The sequence below is a fragment of the Gloeophyllum trabeum genome, assembly GCF_000344685.1.
Source record: "Gloeophyllum trabeum ATCC 11539 unplaced genomic scaffold GLOTRscaffold_00001, whole genome shotgun sequence".
Lineage (NCBI taxonomy): Eukaryota > Fungi > Basidiomycota > Agaricomycetes > Gloeophyllales > Gloeophyllaceae > Gloeophyllum > Gloeophyllum trabeum.
In genome coordinates this window covers 3,095,019-3,111,888 of record NW_006920410.1, presented here as the reverse complement: position 1 = coordinate 3,111,888, position 16,870 = coordinate 3,095,019, and the positions used below count along the sequence as shown (strand labels likewise).

Here is a 16,870-nt window from a genome sequence, read left to right as displayed (position 1 = left end):
GTGCTCCCCGCACATCTGAGTCCGGCCCCATGAGCGCCGGAGGGCCACTTGATTTCAACACCTCCATTTCTTCCCTTCGCACTCTTTCTCGCAAAATAGCCCAAGGGCATGCCGTCTCCTCCAAAGCCATGGGAACGCGCGGGTAGCGCGGCTCCCGCGACGCTCCCGTCAGCGACGACAACCTCCCAACCCATGGCGTCAACGACTCCGGCAGCGGCAGCAGCCTCGACATCGACCTCTGCGACCGCGGCAGGCGCTTCATCGTCTCTTTCCTCTTCATCTGCAACCCCATCTGTGCCTGCGCGCCCCGCAGCGCTCACTTCTGCGGCGACTGCTACTCAACCCAACCCTTTGGCGACTCAGAGCGCATACACTTCGCCTTATGGTGGCTATTCATCACCTTATTCTCGATTCGGCTCTTCATATTCGCCATATGGGTCAACGGGTATGTATGGGGGTATGGGATATGGCTCAGGGTATGGCTCGTATGGGATGAGCAGCGTGTATGGAGGAATGCCAGGCTACGGGGGACTCGGAGGGATGCCCTACGGTCCTATGAACCCTTACGATCCCAATAACCCCGCCGGCGGGCCTTCACTCTCGCAAACTCTATCTACAACCACGCAACACACCTTTGCGCTCCTCCACTCCATTGTCCAAACGTTCTCCGGCCTCGCCCAAATGCTCGAGTCCACGTTCATGGCGACACACTCGAGCTTCTTCGCGATGGTCGGCGTCGTCGAGCAGTTCGCCGTGCTCCGGAACGCGCTGGGGAGTGTTCTCGGCCTCTTCGGGCTGATACGCTGGCTCAAGGGCGTGCTTACGGGGCAAAGGGGCAACCCTGAGTTCCGGCATGAGTTCAGGGAGTTTATCAACGGGCGCCCAGTGCAGGGCGCAGCGAGCCCGCCCCAGCCAGCCCCGAGTAAGAAGCCGATTATCGTCTTCTTAGCAGCCGTGATCGGTGTGCCCTACGCGATGCATAAGCTCATCCAGCTCCTCTCATCCCGCGTGGAGCAGCAGGCCGTCCTACCGCACTCCGCTCTACCTCCTCTCACCCCCGCCGATCTGACGTTCGCCCGGGCACTATACCCGTTTACCCCCTCGACCCCATCGGAATTGGCACTAAAGCCGAATGAGATTGTTGCTATCATGGGCAAGCTGGATCCTGCTAGCGGGCAGGAAGTCGATCCGCGTGTGGAAGTCCCTGGATGCGAGTGGTGGAAGGGCCGGACGAGGGAAGGCAAAGAAGGGTGGTTCCCGAGGAAGTGGGTCGAGGTGCTCGAGAAGAAAGGGGAGGGCAAGCAGGACGGTCTTCCCAAGGCAGCGGCGGAGACGAAGGTTGTTGATGGTGAGAAGAAGCGCATGTGAGGCCTGTGAGGGCCGATGTGGTCGGAGGGTGCTATTGGTTCTATTTATCTTATATCCGGTGTCTATGCCGCTTCTTTGATGCTCGTGTATCTTCACTGTAATTGAGTTTGTGTTGCTGTGTGGCTACTGCGCGAATTCCGAAGGTGCAAGATCGGCAATCTGAGCTGCCGGCTAACAATGCAGATTACAGTTGTATTCGATATGCAACACAAGGTGCTCTAATTTGACCTGAATGCGGATTGTCTTTCCCGTGGCCATGGGTGAGCGGACAATAATATATCAGCCATGGAAGGGGAAACGCTCTCGGAGAGATCGTGAATATTTGTACAGGATGAGCGGTATCGGAATGGCCGGTACAGTGGCGAGTGCGAGCACGGTGGCCGCCCATCCGTACCTACGAAATATTGATGATGTGAGGATTGTGGCACTGGGAGCGGTTAATGTCATATCAGACTCACCCCATTCCTTTGAACATTTGCTTTCCGAACAAAGGCAGTCCACACCCCGCGCAACACCGGAGGAGTGTGGCAGCCGCGATCGCCGACGCCGAGTACGGCGAGAACGCGTCGACGAGGTAGACCTGGATGGATTGCTGCGGAACGAACGGTCAGCGCTCCAGGGCATGGTAGATGGCATGTACTTACGAAGGTCACGAATATACCCATCGCGACGAGAGCGTTCCCGATGAGCGGGACTATGACCGCGTCGTGCTGTTGGGCTGACCAGCCGTACATCAGTAGTCCTACCGGAAGGATTATCATTCCGACCTATGCGTGGCAACTAGTTAGTCGCTGAACCCAAGGATACCGCCCAAAACAGCGTACAGTCATGGGCAGCAGTCTGTACTCCGGCCGCTGCTCTCCGTTGACTTTTACGAGGTGGTTGTATAATCGCCTGGAGCCGTAAGCCGTGGTGAACGATGCTATAACAAAACCCACCGCGAGGCCCAGGTAACAGAGACCTGACCTAGTCTGAGCCGACGTTGGGAACGACATCTTCCGGTAGAGCGTTGACAAATCCAGACTTACCACGGATAGGTGGTAGGAAAACAGACGCCCTTGGCCATCTCGATACAGGAGCGGTAGAGACGTCAATAGAAGGTATAGCATGCCATACACGTACTGCATGAGACAGGAGAAAAATATCAGTGTTCCTTAGCTTTCATGCGGTCCAAATATTGTCACATACCGCTAAAAAGGTGCCCAGAACTAAGCAGATCGGATTCGTCGTCAGAAGACGAAGAGGTCGGGACAAGGCTTTGCTGTAGATTCCCTTTGCCGCTGGGCTTTTCTCGCTGTGGGGCTTGAGCGGGAAAGACCATACACGCTTACTCCCGCCGGTTAGCGTTGATTTCAGCTCTTGCTCCATCTGTGCCTTTTGCATGATGACGGGCATGTACGTCTCCTTGGACACGACAAATAGGAATATTGTGCCGCCGCCGGAACTGAGATAAAAAGTCTGGATGATAGAATAATCGAGGGGAGACGAGACTGACATGCAAGCTGAGGTCCAGAAGACCCACCGCCAGGACTTGGCGGCGATTATGAAAGAGGCTGTCGTAATAATTCGTCAGCGATGCATTACAATGTAGCAGATGGCACTGACCAATCAGGGGCCCAATGCAAGGCCCTAGCATCGGTCCGAGGGAATATAAAGCAGACCAAGGGGCTCGGTCGCCCGGGGAAAAGAGGTCAGAAATGGTCGCTTGTCCTAGCGATGGCGGCGCGGAGCCGAAAACGCCAGACAGGAACCTCAGGATGATGAGTGTCCCTATTCTTCCACGGACAGGTTAAGTCTGAGGGAGGATTTCATGCATCTAGAGGAAAGTCTTACGAGTTGGATAGGGCACAGCCAACCTGTAGCACGGTGAAAGCCGTCATGGTCAGGCGGTAGACGAACATCCTCCCGTATAGCTCCGACAGTGGAGCGAAAAGGAAAGGGCCAACACCCAAGCCTAGCTATATCTTCATGTCGGCTTTTCGCTGTAAAGGCGCTGTTTGATGCAAGCTCACAACGAATAGAGAAGTTGTCAGAGTTCCGACTTCGTCGTTGGTGACCCCGAACTCCAGCTTCACATTCGGGAGCGCGGGCACTATGACAGAGGATACAAGGGACCTGGGACTAATTAGCTCGGAAATGTGTAGTGGCGAAAATGGTGACTCACGAGAGGAACCCTAGGAAACAGACAATGACTGCGTTGGCAGCGCTCTTGCTCAAGGGCCAGTTGTAGGGATTGTGTATGTCGACACCGTGACCTCTGTCGTCTGCAAGCCTCTCGTTGACGCGTTCCTTGCCCTCGGATGACCTTGACGGCTCAGACACGCCGTGGACTGCTGGTGATTTACCACTCCTTGGGTCTGATGGCGGTCTGACAGTCATTACGGGTCTAGAACTCAAGGATGGTTCAGTACTCTGGAGATACCTCTTATCGAGATATGAGTGCGCTCATAAGCACCCCAGAGCGCACAATAAGGGATATTTGGGCTGCCGTCGGTAAGATTCGGTGTTGATTGCTAAGGACTGGATTTTACAGCAAAATACCCTTTCAGAAGAGTGCACATGCCCTTTACCCGAGATCATGTCAAAGGCTCGTCGTGGGAGATGCATATCGTGTCCTTCTGAAACCCATCACGACAATATGGAGACATTCCTATTGGCCTCAGATCGGCGAACTTCGCGGACAAGACTCAAGAGAATACGCAATCTATGGTACCGCGGTGATGTAGGGAAGTGGGTCAACTTGCCACCGGAATTGACCGGGTTGGTTCCAACTCTCATGCCATCGGCGCCCAAGACTTCCGAATTAGTTCCGATAAGTCTCTGACTCGGAGAAGATACCCGACTCTGCGCGCTTGTGTACATGATCGTCCAACAACTTGGCAATTCAGACTGCCATATCATGAGCGTCAATTCTAGCGATACCCGGTCCATGACGTACATCAACGTCCTCGACGATTCCCAGTCATGCGAGCTTATGAGGCAGGTCTACTTCTACATGATGGGTGATGACTGTACTGTTGAAACGACTCGAATGTCTAGATCCCTGACTTACGGAACACGCAAGGCACTTATGTGAGAAGTTTTCGCTTACTCCATCTGTCGCAGGGCGAAGAAGACTCAGGCTCTGAACTCGTGCAATCGCAGAACAATGCAACCACCAAACCCGCTTGCGCAATGGCTGCCGTCTTATGTTGATAAGCGTTAAGCGACCTTGTCCAATGGCTCTCAGAGACTCTACTGATATAATTTTCGGGTCCAAAGTTCAGGCTCACTTTGGCCTCGATACCGTCGGGCTTTCCCGCATGGGATTTTCCCCCGCCGAGCAGCATATGCGCCACGTTCATCTAATCTGTGATGCTGTCAAGGACAGAATCATATGCGAAACTCCCCATGTCAGTGAGTCCAAGGTGGCAAGGTCGTTACAGGCAAAAATGAATTAGGAGACTCGGAGCTCAACTAGGGCCCCTTGTGCAAGGAGGTAGGCTCCATCTAATTGGCGGTACGAATGTAATTCCATTTCAGGCGCAGGCGAGTATCCGATATACCAAGATGAGCATGGTTCATCAGATACTCACGGCCATCCACGGTCTGAATTCAGTCAGTGTGTATTAGATATTGCCAGTTTACCACTGGAAGGGTGATCTCGCCCAAGATGGTCATTTCTTCTAAATCTGTCAGTTCTGCCTCCATATTGGGCTTACGATGTTGGTTAGGACTACTCTTATCGGAACATGGGAAAGTCCTCCGGCGTATCGCATTACGTTCTGCTACGCTCCGAAAATGCGCGCCCATTATCTAGCGTCACTTAGACCTCCCTGCAATGGTTGAGGAACGTTCATTACCAACTGGATGAGGTTGGTGTTTGGTTTTGAGCCGTGTTGCAGTGGCATAGACCTTTGAGACGCCAGTAAGGCTGACTTGACTGAGGCACTCTGAATCGAGCAGACTGGTCTGTCCCAAAACTCCTGTGGCCTCCGAAGGAAGTCCTTAGGCAGGTTTGAGAAGACCCCGGACTCTATGGCACCTTTCGCTATACCTGGGCTCCCATGTTCAGGCTTGGCGGGGACGTAGCAAACGCAATTCTTGCATAAACGTTTGCTCCCACTGTCTGTCGGGTATTCCAGGTGAAGCTGCATCAATTTGTAAAACTGGAGGTCTTGGTGCTGATTCGCTGCAGTGATTACTTATCATCTTCCAAAGGGTCGGAATGCGCGTCAACCGAGAAGTTCATATCTCCGACGGTGCTATTACCCGCCCTCTGGAATGTAGGACAATTTCGTGTTCCCATACACAGAGATTGCTCCATGCTCTCGCACAATTCAATGGCTCGGGGACTGCAGAGCGTCCCTCGAGCGTGGAGCCCGGCCGATGGATACACCTCATAACGCTGGGTACTGGTATAAAAAGGCTGCACACCCAGCCTCTGTTCACCAGTGCAGTCCAGTAGTCAGCTTCGCCTTCGCACCACACTCGCCTTCTCACCACAATGACGTTCAAGCAACTACGTCCATCGAGCTCCGCCCTACGCAACGCTTGCTTTATCCCCCCATCTCGTCCTCTCCTGCCACGCAGCATTGCTCAGGTTCGCTATTACGGTCGCCAGGGCATGCCCCTTGACTTCAATCGGCGGTCTGAGGACGTTCGTCCCCTCAGTCCCCTGTCGCGCTCAGCGTCTACCGTGGACATACCGCGCAGGATGCAGCAGGTATATTCGACCAATATGCAGGGCTCCCAGAGGTGTCGCTGACTATTTACTGAAAGAAACCCGAGAAGACTTTCTCGTTTCCGCCTGGCACGACATTTAGAGCCTGGTCCAAGGACGAGGGCTTAGCCCAGGTTTCGTTATACCGTGAAGCATTATACAAGCATGGAGTTGCTAAAATCCAATGCGAATTCGGAGGGACCATCGAGGACAAGTCGGCGCTGTTGCTTGAAATTGTCGAGGCGCTCGGCAAGGCCGACACCCATTCTGCAACCGAGGGTATGTCAGCTTCAGCTCTCTTACTCGACCTTGTCTTATTATTCGTCGTAGGCGCCTTATGGGACATCAAAAACAAGCCAGAGGGCGTGATATCCAAAGGGACAGGACAAAAAGCCGTTGCAATTTCCCACACACTCGACGAATTCTCTTGGCATATTGACGGATCTTTCGAGGAAAAGCCGACGCGGTTCTTTGGTTTTCACATCATCCATCCCGACAAGCAGGGCGGAGGCGTCTTCCGTCTTTTGCCCGTAGCCGACATCGTCGCCGCTCTCCCGCCTGACGTCACCGAGATCTTGGCGACCAAGGAATTTAACATCAAGGTTCCTCCCGAGTTCTTCAAGGGCGTTCACACTTTGCGTAAACCGCTGCTGGAACGCCCAGCGAACGGACCGGCGCTCATCCGGTACAGGAAGGGCGTCACCACTGCAGACGAGAACGACAAAGAGGCAGTGAGGGCTATTCGGGTTCTCGAGAGCCTCTTGGGGAAGGAGGACACCGGATTCGCCGTCCCTGCGGAGCACTTCAAAGAGGACACCCTCTTGTTACTGGATAACCGCCGTTTCCTTCACTCTCGAACCGCGATTCGGGATCCAAACAGATGGCTCCGCAGGGTCCGGTTTCACGCTGACTCGGCGGCGGCGTAGGTCGTGACTGCGTGCTAGTGGGATTGCCGATACTCTTTTCTTTCCACGATGTCTGCATCACGGCGAGGTAATAATATGTAGTTATGGACGCGTAGACTGGGCTAAGGACCGCTGAAAGGCACGGTACCCTTGGCTATAAATGCGCTCGATCGAGTTGTTTTCACTTCCTTTCTGACATTATTGGCTTGGATTATTATCGATCACCTAGACGGGGGGAGGGTATAGTTGTTTGTAGATCATTGCCAGATAAGTGTCTGCGTATATATGAGTCGTATTATCAAAACAATCATGTTGGGCCAGAAATGCATCGTTGCTGTGTGTGCCGAACACCAATAGAAAACAGCTACCGGTTGCCCTTACGGCGTTCAACTTCAACTCCCTTGGCAGGGCGGAACGGAACCAAACGTGGCGATTTGACACAAAGCGTGACAAATCCACTCAGCATGTCACATCATATCCAGCGTGGGCGGAGTCCGGACGCGTCGGAAGGCCGACTGCTATCGGCTCCTGGACACGTCCGCGCTGCAGCATGGCGACTCTGCACTCGACTCGGTCAGTCTTGGCCGTACCATCCGAAGTTACTGAGCATACACTTGCCTTCTGCCATCCGAGAGATGTCGCTGTCTTCTCCAAGACCTGCCGAAGTGCCCGGGATCTCATCTACAGATCCCCTGACCAATATCTTTGGAGGCAGCTCTTCCTCGCGCAGTTCGACGACCCGCGCAGAGTGCTGTCTCTGAAGCAGGGACAAGGCAATAATCGATGTAGTAAGTACGACTGGAAGGACCAGCTCCAGAGACGCATCGGAGCAGAATCCGTGCACCTCGACGAAAGCGGTCCCGCGAAACCTGAGGCCCTCAGCCGATCCATCGCAACATTTCTTACGGTCCTCGAGGAAGCGCTTCCTTATGCCGAGGATGAAGAATCCCGTAACATGAGGTGGCTAGCGCGGGTCCTGCGCAACGTCAGGTTCCCTAGTGACGCGCCTGACATCACTGAAATGCATCGCCTTCTTGCGCTTTTATCCCTATCAAACCGGGATTTCTTCCACTATTGCACCGACTCGGCACGATACGGTACGGACAAGCAGGTCTCGGACGACAGCACGGTGGCAAGTGAACTCGAACCCCTCCGGACTATCAGTCGCTGCTTCGTCTACGACCTCCGGAATTACACGGCGCGTACGAGATACGGCCCATTCGAAGATGCTGACACGATCAACTGGAAACACACTGAATACAACATCAACGTCGTTCTTATGAATCTACGGGAATTTCAGCGTATGTGGCCGGGCACGAGGCCTCCCGTCTGCACCCTGGGGCTGGATGCATTAAGAGCATATTCGGCCCCTGGGACGCAAGACAAGAGGGGCACAAGAGATTGGGCAGGTGTTGCCGGCCACTGGAGGAGATTCGTCTGCTTCATGGATTACAGGTGGGTCTACACACAGCAGTACGTTCACGAAGCGACTCTTACCGCCGGCCGCCTTGGCGTTGTAATAGGGATTTATTCTGTGAGTAGTTCATATATAATTGGTTGCTTCTGTTGTTAATATATTATACTTTTAGCATTCAATGTCAGTCTGCCAGTCCTTTGGCTAGGTTCCGATCTTCTCTAACCAATAATATAGTTTGGAGGCAGGAGACGGATGCTGGGGCAAACTGCTCGGGATCCTGTATTCTTCACGGATCCCAATTTCCAGGAAGCAACCCGTCTGGTCGAAACCGAGTTTGATTTGATTGAACCCAGTGACGACCCGGACCATGATGCGGACCTAGAGTTCAGCTTCGTTGGCCATCCAAGAGGTTGTCGCGCCCTACGCCCTGATGACCCGCCACCAATCCATTTTGTCGGTATATCCCGAGGGTCCAACGGCAACGAGTCCAACGTGAAAGGTTGCGTCCGAATGGAAGCTGGGGGAATTAGATGGAGATGGGTAAGTGTACGTTGCCGGGGAGCTTTCCCTTCCTATTTATCGCCGGTCTGAATGAGGGCACTGACCAGACTGACATCAAGGTGTCTATCTATGATTCCAACACACAGTGGAGGTAAGCAGGACGAATCAAGTGGTACCAACCCTGTTATTCACTCGACCTTAGCGCGGAAGGTGTGCAAATTGGTCAAGTCTGTAGCGCCGCAGGCGTGGTAGGAAACTGGACTGGAGCGTATCACGAGGAAGGTAAGTGACCAGACTGGGCTGTACTTACATACAATGCTCAGGCTTATTTTGCATACAGGCGATCCAGCAGGTAACGTCGTCTATTTGTCAGTGTAGAGACTGCAGCGATACTCACAAAGCTGCCAGGACCTTATTGGCTATGGAAGGTTCCTGACGATTATCCAAGCCAGATCATGGACTTCGATGATGAATGACTATATGAAATCGAGGTCGATGAAGACTGGAATACGTGACAGTTCGGAAGACAGGTCTACGAACGATGCTGTATATGGGGGAATGATGGCGTCTTTACGCTGGATGTATCACCATTTGTTGTTTGCTTGTACATGTAAACTTTCCGCCTGTGCTGCGCGTATGTATTATCATTTCTCTTTTGTATCTTGAAGAGGGGGTGGGAGTTCTTGTGGATTTTCGTGATAGTCATTTTCCCCGAAGTCCTGATATTGTCATTTCTATGCTTTCGATAGCACAATCCGCACACGGATTCCCGGAGAGAATCTGTAAGTGATCGTGTCTTGGAAATATCTAATCGGACGTGGAAGCGCCCAAACTGTTCAGCCATCATCAACTCCCTCGCGGGATGTCGCTGAGGTAGGAGTCTCATAAATTGGATGGTCACAACTTGGGAAAGTGAGCGGAAAATAACATAGATATTAACTGATCTTGCCGTGTCGCGAACGGTCTCGGTGCGGTCTTAGACGTTGTACGCATGGTTCGGGAGCTTATCGGCGCCAACGACTGTGGAGTGAGGGGGCACGGCGGGCAAAATGTCGAGATTTACCCCTGCTCTAGACTAGCCAGCCAGCTGGCAATGCTTAAACAGAATTGCCTCGCAGGCAAAGTTCAGCGTCATTAAGTCTTCAAGACCCAAGGTCTCGAGTTGAGATGTCCCGCCATAGTGTTCTCGGACCTGGCCACGGGGAACGACCGCATCACAGAAATCACTATCTGTAGCAGTGGCTCGACTGTGCAGGCTTTTCTTCTAATAGAGAGTCGTGACCAATATCTGCATACCGGCTGGTATCCACGTCCCCATCGCGATTTGGAACGCAACGGCGGCCATATGATGCAATATGCATAGGCTTGTGCCTTAAGCGATCCGCGCCGTTCGAGACGTGCGACCATACGAAGTAGAAGTCAAAGTGCAAATTTCAACACGCACTGGCACCAAGATAGACATCCGCTCTGCAGTCCCACGTCGTGGCGAATGTAGGACGCTTCGCACCTTGTTCGTAAGTCCCCGATCATAGAAAGAGCAAGTATCTTACGACATTGTCCAGAGCACTGGAAGATACTCCGAGGTATATTGTGCACTTCTGGCGTGTTACAAGGGAGTGGTACGTGCACGGAGAATTGACTGGGACAGTAGACGGAGGCTTGCTGATAACGCTGGCCCCCACCGGTAGTAAGCATCAGGAGTCCGATGCCTTGTGCAAGAGCAAATGTTACTAAGTCCGGGTGCAGTCTGTACAAAAAGAATACATCACATGACGGGGGCCATTTAATGCCCTGGCAGGATGTCTGATGTTAAAGACGCGAGCTATAATCAGAGTGAATAGTACGTACCCATTCAAGGCACGGATTAAACGGTCCGTTATATCTAGCATGCATCATTAATGCCACTCTGAATCTCTGACTAACCTCTGCCCAGCCGCAGTTAGATTCAAGTGAATCGTACGAAGCGGGATGTGCAAGGATGTGCATTTGAAAAGCACGGATGGAATCCAATATACTTATTCTCGGAAAGAGTCGAGTGTCTAGGGTGGCCGCCGAAGTGAGCGTGTAGAATGGACAGGTCATGTTCAGCTATGGCGATGGTATTATCAGCAGAACGTGACCTAGTGTCGTTCCGTGTCAGAAGAAGTAGAGTTCGATAGAGAGACGTTGACAACTGCAAGTGCGGGATGAGAGAGGATAACGCTGAATAAGGCAGCTGTCTCAGTGTCTGTGGCGGGTGCCGGTGCCAGTCCGCTCTGCCGGAAATCTCTTGTTCACATATTCTGCATCTCTTGGAGGTGCAGTCCACATCGGCGGGTTCGTTACTCAGCCAGGCATCAGCGTCACTACTCAGAGCAAGCTTGGCCTTCGTTGAGCTAGCAGGTTCGGACACGGCTTCCTAGCGGTTCTCTGCAGACATCCCGGCTTCGACTGACACGGTTACCTGTTGGTTGTGGCTACGTCAAAGATTTAGCTTGAAGAATTTGTCCATCCCATGTCCTGCATTTGTCTCATTGCGGCGCAGATGCACTAGCATGTCCCGGTCTGTTGCTTCGCTGTACAAATCTCGTTGATGTTACTGGACTGAAACGGAGAAGATCCGGATGCATCACGAATTGCTGGCTTGTCTGTCAGGGCGCCCAGGTCTGCTGACCTTCTAATGCCACTAGTGGGCCCTTTAGACACTGCTTCCATTGCGTGGCTTTTGTGACTCCCGAAAAGCCGACCACGCTTGCTCGCTCGGACTATAAAGTCGGCTCCTCGATGCTCCTTCCTCAGAATCCATCGCAACCCTCCCAGCTGCTTCTCCCTTATCAGATAACGTCGTGCTTGCGAGCTGATCATGCCATCCTTGAACTTGTCCAGCATATCACTGAAGTCAAAGGTACGTCTCCCCCCTTGCAGAGCGTTACGAATGGCATCGTCTGACCGCGAACTAGCCTTCGAAGAGCTTAAGTAAACAATCTCCTGTGTCTCCCGTGTCAGACTCCTCTCCGGAGTACACGATCTCGCTGGTGTGTTCAAGCACGATGCAATAGCTGAGCTCTCAACTGACCCAGTCTCGATGCAGCCACCATCGTACTCCCAGATATCACTCGTACCCTCACAAGCTACGGCTCCGAGTGGCGGATACGTATGTCCATGGCTACCGCTCCGGACCTATTGTGATTGCTCACCTTCGAGTCATCTAGGCCGAGATGCTCGATGAGGACAATATGTCCTGGGGCCGTCCGCCGAAGTCATCTAAGAAACAGAAGTGAGCGCGCCAGCGCGCTGGCTCGATGCAGCATGAGATACCCAGTACTCTAGCGGGCCATTGGCCCTTGTACTAATTTGTCCAGCATAATTTATTGAATAATAGTCATCTATATGATTTGCAAGGAGATTGGAGGGCGGTCCAGCCTGTCAACCTGGCATCGTCTTACTGAGGCTGGTCTTCTACCGTCCACCGGTCTCTTCAGTACGACATTCCGTTACTTGGGCTGTCCTCGAATGTCCGCGGCGTTTTCTCCAGGCACATAACCCAATCTATCTTAAGTCCATTCATTATTGCGACATGTTTGACATCACCCGGGGATCAGATCAATAATTCTTTTCCCACCTGGCCTAGCGGATGGCCGCTGTTCCTACATTTTATCAACACCGGGTCGTCGAAGATCTCTCGCGAGTGGAGGTGGATCTCAGTGCGAATCGTGCGCTGAGTCCAGAACAGCGTGCAATGTGTCTTTTACACGCACAAACACAACGCACTCGATTAATTACCGGTGCAACCGTGCAATCCTGGTCAGTTGTGTATCCGCGTGAAGATCCTAATACTTAATGTCCGTCGTCAGGGTTGCAGGTAGCGCATCACTAGTCCCGTTAAACTTCAAGGGGACCACTGCGACGTATGACCGCCTTGTCGAGGGCCAAAGGGACTGTGGGAGGTGCTCTATTATTCCCGCTGAAGGGACACTGTTTAGCCGGCACTATGGTTAAACATCAGGAAACATATGGAAAGGAATAGTCAAACAAGGTGGAGTCCGAGGCTAGCTCAGCGATTAAATAATCGCTAATGCCAACACCGCTCAACGTCACGTTGCCGAACGTTCGCCTGGAGGCACGATCTGCTGCCTAGTGTGGGTAGGGAAACATCGGAACACGGGATTGCCTGCATCCCTGAGGTACTGAGGCCCTCACAACTTTCTCCACAATCGTGCCGATGTAGCGAGCATTTTGCAGAAGCGAGGAAGACTTTCGGGCTGTGGGGAATACGGAGTTTCACTCTATTCCAATGCAACATACGCACTTTCTGCCTATGCCTATTGTTGGCTGCGGCGGGCAGAAACATACAGATAAGGATAGATTTAAAGAAGGTAGAGTCTAGGTTACCTCTATTGATGCTGCCCAATGTGCTTAACGTCTCTTGTTTCCCGATTCACTAGTGTGCAAGATCCGCTCCCCTGTCGAAGGTTTACGGAGGAGACTCGAATGCGGAGGAGTGCCTTCCGGGCACCAAAACCGCATATATCCACGAGAGCCGTGGTACGATAACCTCGGCCATGGTCAGAACTGTGACACCTCGGTAAGTCTTTGAGTCTCTTTCAGGTTCGAAGATAGAGACATGATTAGGTGGCCGCTATGTGGGACCGTTATATTTGGGACGATGTATGTGCGCTGCGCGCTCATTGTTTCTCGTCTCGATAGACCTACCTTCACGCTCCACTCTCCCGTTAGCATCTTCCCTTCCAAGTACGTAGATCCCCGAAGCATTACTACAGGCCGTGCGTAAATGCTCAGCTCAGCTTAGTACGTCGACTTTAAAGACTGACGTCTTATTTGAACATCTTCGTAGCTTATTCCTGCCTATCTTGTTCATCCAGATATCGTCCAGATATCTCGGCTTGTGCCTTCCATGCCGCACGTGAAATATCTTCTCTCAAGGTGATAAAGGTCTTCCGGTATGACACGACGAGAAAATGTTCGCGTGCAATACGCCACATGGTGACTATAAGCCTTACAATATCCAGCTGTCATTAACTCCTTCTTACTTCCGCCTGGAGCGGTAGTTTTCATTGCGGCCTCTTCAACCCGATTTCCCAGGTCGTTCACTTACATCCTTCCCACCCCATGGTTGTTTTTATTCGCTCTCGTTATAAATAGTCCTCGGCACAATTTAGTAGGTTGGACAACAGTGTGCGCCTGTCAATGAGGGAATGCCGGCTCCAAGGACAGTCGGCCTTCGATGCTCCAAGCAGATGATCAGGGCGAGTGAACAGTGCTATTCTGTTTGACTTTGACAAGTCTTAGCGGAGTGTGGATGTATCACGCACTCCGCAGTGTCTGCTGACCGGGATCAACTGGCGGGCACTGCTATACTTGTCCGACTGCGCTATGAATACGACCGGAGATGCTGCGTCTATGACAGAGAAGTAACGCCATGCCAGCATCGAGGCATTTAATATTCTTTCCCGTGTCGTATAAATTTGAGTGGTTCCCGGGCATCCGACCTCACTAACCCGGAATACCAACGCCCTCTTTATTACGACTCTTGACGTTCCATCACGATTCACTATGCCCATGCTACAGTCATTCGAGTCTTCCGAGTCATACACCGTGATATCGTCGTCCAACGTAGGTTTTATAACGAAGTCCCTAGGCCATGGTCCTGACGCCTTCCTATGTGTGATAGAACCTCGGCCTAAGAACGAAGTGCTCTTCAAAGCCCTCGTCACCTATCGTACGGGCCCTGCGATTCATCGGAGTCGGTAAGAACAGTAACAGATCAAGCACTAAAGTGAGTCACAGAAAAAACAAACGTCGACAAATCTCGCTATAGCTATAGAACTCCCTTAAGACTTGGAACGAATCGTCGGACACCCTAGCGGACCAAGAGGATGTCAAGGTCTGTACATGCATATCGTTCAAAATGGGCACTCACTAAGTGCGTTGGCTTTCACAGTACCAAGCTGAGATGCTTGAAGAAGACAACTTTGCGTGGGGCGCCCCCTCACGGAAATCTGCAAGGAAGCAAGTGACGCAATATTAACCAAGTACCCTAGATCATCATCACTATTCTGCATTAACGGACTACTTCATTAATTAGCATTATGGACATTGCTAAGCACATACCTGTACAGTAAATTAGAAGTTGCGCATCAACTACCATTGTTCATTGTGGCGCGTGCACTTCGCCATATAGGTCGTGAAATCACCGAAATCATTGATAGAGCGATCACGCAACCTCCTAATTAGTGAACCAGATTGTGGAAGGGCGGATGTCTTATTGAGACCACTCGACGGAAATCTATCAGGGAGACCCAAGGAAATTAGTAAGGAGGTGGGCAACACGAACAAGACACCAACGGACGATGCTTGATCCAGGCTGGCGTAGCGGCTATCGGCGGTTAGCTTCAGGTTTATTCAAAATTTAGAATATTCCAGTGCATTTGGCGTCAGTACCGAAGAAGATAGCTGCGATGGAATCCTCAGGCTGCTCAGGCTGACCCGCTGAATTCGGAGGGAGCGGGTGCAGATGAGCGGTGATTGGCGTACGCGTAACCCCATTGGGAGCGTGCGGAGAAACTTGCACTTCTTGCGAATTGAATGTGATCTAGTATCGTTAGTGAGATAAAAAGCTGGGGTGGCCTCCACTAGACGATTTGAAAGCATTGACTTTGGGTGATTCGGGGAGACCGTGACAGTCTTCGGCGGACGGGACCAGCGCCTTAAGCTGCCACATTGCGGAGCTGCAATAACATTCACGGCGCACCTCTCAGCAGGTTGCCCTCGGCTATATGAGACATGGCACCGCCAGAGGGTCTGAGCACTACTATCCGCAAGAATTGTTGGATTGGTACCCGAGGTCTCGCTGGTCTTGCCGGAGACCACACCTAACCCTAAGCCCTCCAGTCGTTGACGAGTAGAATGGCCTCCTCTCTACCACCAATCTTCTATCATTATTTTCACTCTCCTCTGCCCTACAAGCGAGCGTTTGCCCTCCAGGAGCAGATACATGCACTTCAGCTGGAACAACGTCGTTTGTCGTCGTCCTACAAGGATATTCTCCTTCTCCTGCAACATACACCTGTGTACACGTTCGGACGCCGACAAACTCAGGCTGAAATCGATGCCGAGCAGGCGCGCTTACGTCGTCTGAATGTAGATGATGCAGAATTCATCCTAACTCAAAGAGGGGGTCAACTCACGTACCACGGACCTGGGCAAATCGTAGGCTATCCGTTGATAGACCTGGGGAGATGGAAGCCGCCATTGGGAGCACGCGACTACGTGTGCAAGATACAGAAGACGCTCGAGAGACAACTGAAGGAAGGACATAACATATCCTACATCCCCTCGCAGCACACCGGTGTGTTCCTCGACGAACAGACCAAAATCGCGAGCATAGGTGTGCAGGTCCGGCATCGCCTGACGACCCACGGATTTGCGATGAACATCACGAAGGAACCGTTGGCATACCTGGACAAGATTGTTGCTTGCGGCTTGGTGGATGTAAAGCCTGGCTGCATAGAGGTGGCTGCTAGCAAGCCAGTCTCGGTAGAGGGTGAGATTCCGGGATTGGTGCGGAGATTCGGAGAGATGGTCGGGAGAGAGATGGTCGAACTGAATACAGCCTACGATGATGCCTTCTCGTCGGCCATAGTGCAGGCAGAAAAGGATGCAGCATTGTGAACGGTTACAATTGGTATTCGGTGGTCATCAATACAGTTTAATGTTGGCATCATTGTTATGTTTGCCTTCTCCATGCTGCCGCTGCCGGGGCATTCATGGTCCCAAATCGTGGACAAACCGAAAATCTGGAGATGCACTCACATTCCGTTGGGTCCACCAAGTACTCTTGGCACGCTCTTTTCCAGGTTAGTGGACTCAATTGGTGCGATCTGCTTAGTATACTTATGCCACCGGCCATCATTGAACAAGTAGGACAATGTTTGGGAACCCGCCTGCCTTGTTCTTGATCATGAGAGAGAGGGTATG

At 52.2% G+C, this 16,870-nt stretch overlaps 7 protein-coding genes across 7 annotated transcripts; 5 read left to right on the top strand and 2 right to left on the bottom strand.

The window, feature by feature from the left end:
• The first annotated feature begins 13 nt into the window (after nt 1–13).
• Nucleotides 14–1,582, top strand: GLOTRDRAFT_97954 (uncharacterized protein). The gene has a single exon (XM_007863094.1). The coding sequence runs from the start codon at nt 193–195 to the stop codon at nt 1,366–1,368; it is 1,176 nt and encodes a 391-aa protein (XP_007861285.1). The 5' UTR covers nt 14–192; the 3' UTR covers nt 1,369–1,582.
• Nucleotides 1,583–1,647: 65 nt separating this feature from the next.
• On the bottom strand, nt 1,648–3,747 carry GLOTRDRAFT_124751 (MFS general substrate transporter; the record flags this gene model as incomplete). The annotated part of the gene is made up of 10 exons (XM_007863093.1): nt 1,648–1,762; nt 1,827–1,960; nt 2,013–2,135; nt 2,193–2,339; nt 2,397–2,489; nt 2,557–2,921; nt 2,974–3,143; nt 3,202–3,326; nt 3,381–3,483; nt 3,533–3,747. 10 exons carry the CDS (start codon nt 3,745–3,747, stop codon nt 1,648–1,650), a joined length of 1,590 nt encoding a protein of 529 aa, XP_007861284.1.
• Nucleotides 3,748–6,126: 2,379 nt separating this feature from the next.
• On the top strand, nt 6,127–6,996 carry GLOTRDRAFT_32311 (Clavaminate synthase-like protein; the record flags this gene model as incomplete). The annotated part of the gene is made up of 2 exons (XM_007862109.1): nt 6,127–6,349; nt 6,401–6,996. Coding segments are annotated over 2 exons (819 nt in total), but the record flags the coding sequence as incomplete, so codon positions are not given.
• A 494-nt stretch (nt 6,997–7,490) lies between these two features.
• Nucleotides 7,491–9,606, top strand: GLOTRDRAFT_53694 (uncharacterized protein). Its single transcript, XM_007862221.1, has 6 exons — nt 7,491–8,431; nt 8,627–8,932; nt 9,013–9,044; nt 9,096–9,175; nt 9,234–9,245; nt 9,302–9,606. Exons 1-6 carry the CDS (start codon nt 7,526–7,528, stop codon nt 9,367–9,369), a joined length of 1,404 nt encoding a protein of 467 aa, XP_007860412.1. The 5' UTR covers nt 7,491–7,525; the 3' UTR covers nt 9,370–9,606.
• A 1,595-nt stretch (nt 9,607–11,201) lies between these two features.
• GLOTRDRAFT_97953 (uncharacterized protein) lies at nt 11,202–12,274 on the bottom strand. Its single transcript, XM_007863092.1, has 4 exons — nt 12,085–12,274; nt 11,964–12,026; nt 11,833–11,907; nt 11,202–11,777 (listed from the first exon to the last, which is right to left on the bottom strand). Exon 4 carries the CDS (start codon nt 11,759–11,761, stop codon nt 11,423–11,425), a length of 339 nt encoding a protein of 112 aa, XP_007861283.1. The 5' UTR covers nt 11,762–11,777; nt 11,833–11,907; nt 11,964–12,026; nt 12,085–12,274; the 3' UTR covers nt 11,202–11,422.
• A 2,172-nt stretch (nt 12,275–14,446) lies between these two features.
• Nucleotides 14,447–14,921, top strand: GLOTRDRAFT_90321 (uncharacterized protein; the record flags this gene model as incomplete). The annotated part of the gene is made up of 4 exons (XM_007863091.1): nt 14,447–14,506; nt 14,565–14,669; nt 14,718–14,777; nt 14,835–14,921. 4 exons carry the CDS (start codon nt 14,447–14,449, stop codon nt 14,919–14,921), a joined length of 312 nt encoding a protein of 103 aa, XP_007861282.1.
• An 878-nt stretch (nt 14,922–15,799) lies between these two features.
• On the top strand, nt 15,800–16,695 carry GLOTRDRAFT_69146 (lipoyltransferase; the record flags this gene model as incomplete). Its single annotated transcript, XM_007863090.1, has 1 exon — nt 15,800–16,695. The coding sequence occupies one exon, from the start codon at nt 15,800–15,802 to the stop codon at nt 16,562–16,564; it is 765 nt and encodes a 254-aa protein (XP_007861281.1). The 3' UTR covers nt 16,565–16,695.
• Between the last annotated feature and the right edge of the window lie 175 nt (nt 16,696–16,870).

Excerpts from the sequence above, each read along its gene's own strand:
- GLOTRDRAFT_97954 (XM_007863094.1), top strand. The coding sequence starts at position 193 with ATGGCGTCAACGACTCCGGCAGCGGCAGCAGCCTCGACATCGACCTCT.
- GLOTRDRAFT_53694 (XM_007862221.1), top strand. The coding sequence starts at position 7,526 with ATGGCGACTCTGCACTCGACTCGGTCAGTCTTGGCCGTACCATCCGAA. Across the intron at positions 8,933-9,012 it reads GGGGAATTAGATGGAGATGG|GTGTCTATCTATGATTCCAA; the intron begins GTAAGTGTACGT and ends ACTGACATCAAG. Across the intron at positions 9,045-9,095 it reads GATTCCAACACACAGTGGAG|CGCGGAAGGTGTGCAAATTG; the intron begins GTAAGCAGGACG and ends ACTCGACCTTAG.
- GLOTRDRAFT_97953 (XM_007863092.1), bottom strand. The coding sequence starts at position 11,761 with ATGCTGGACAAGTTCAAGGATGGCATGATCAGCTCGCAAGCACGACGT.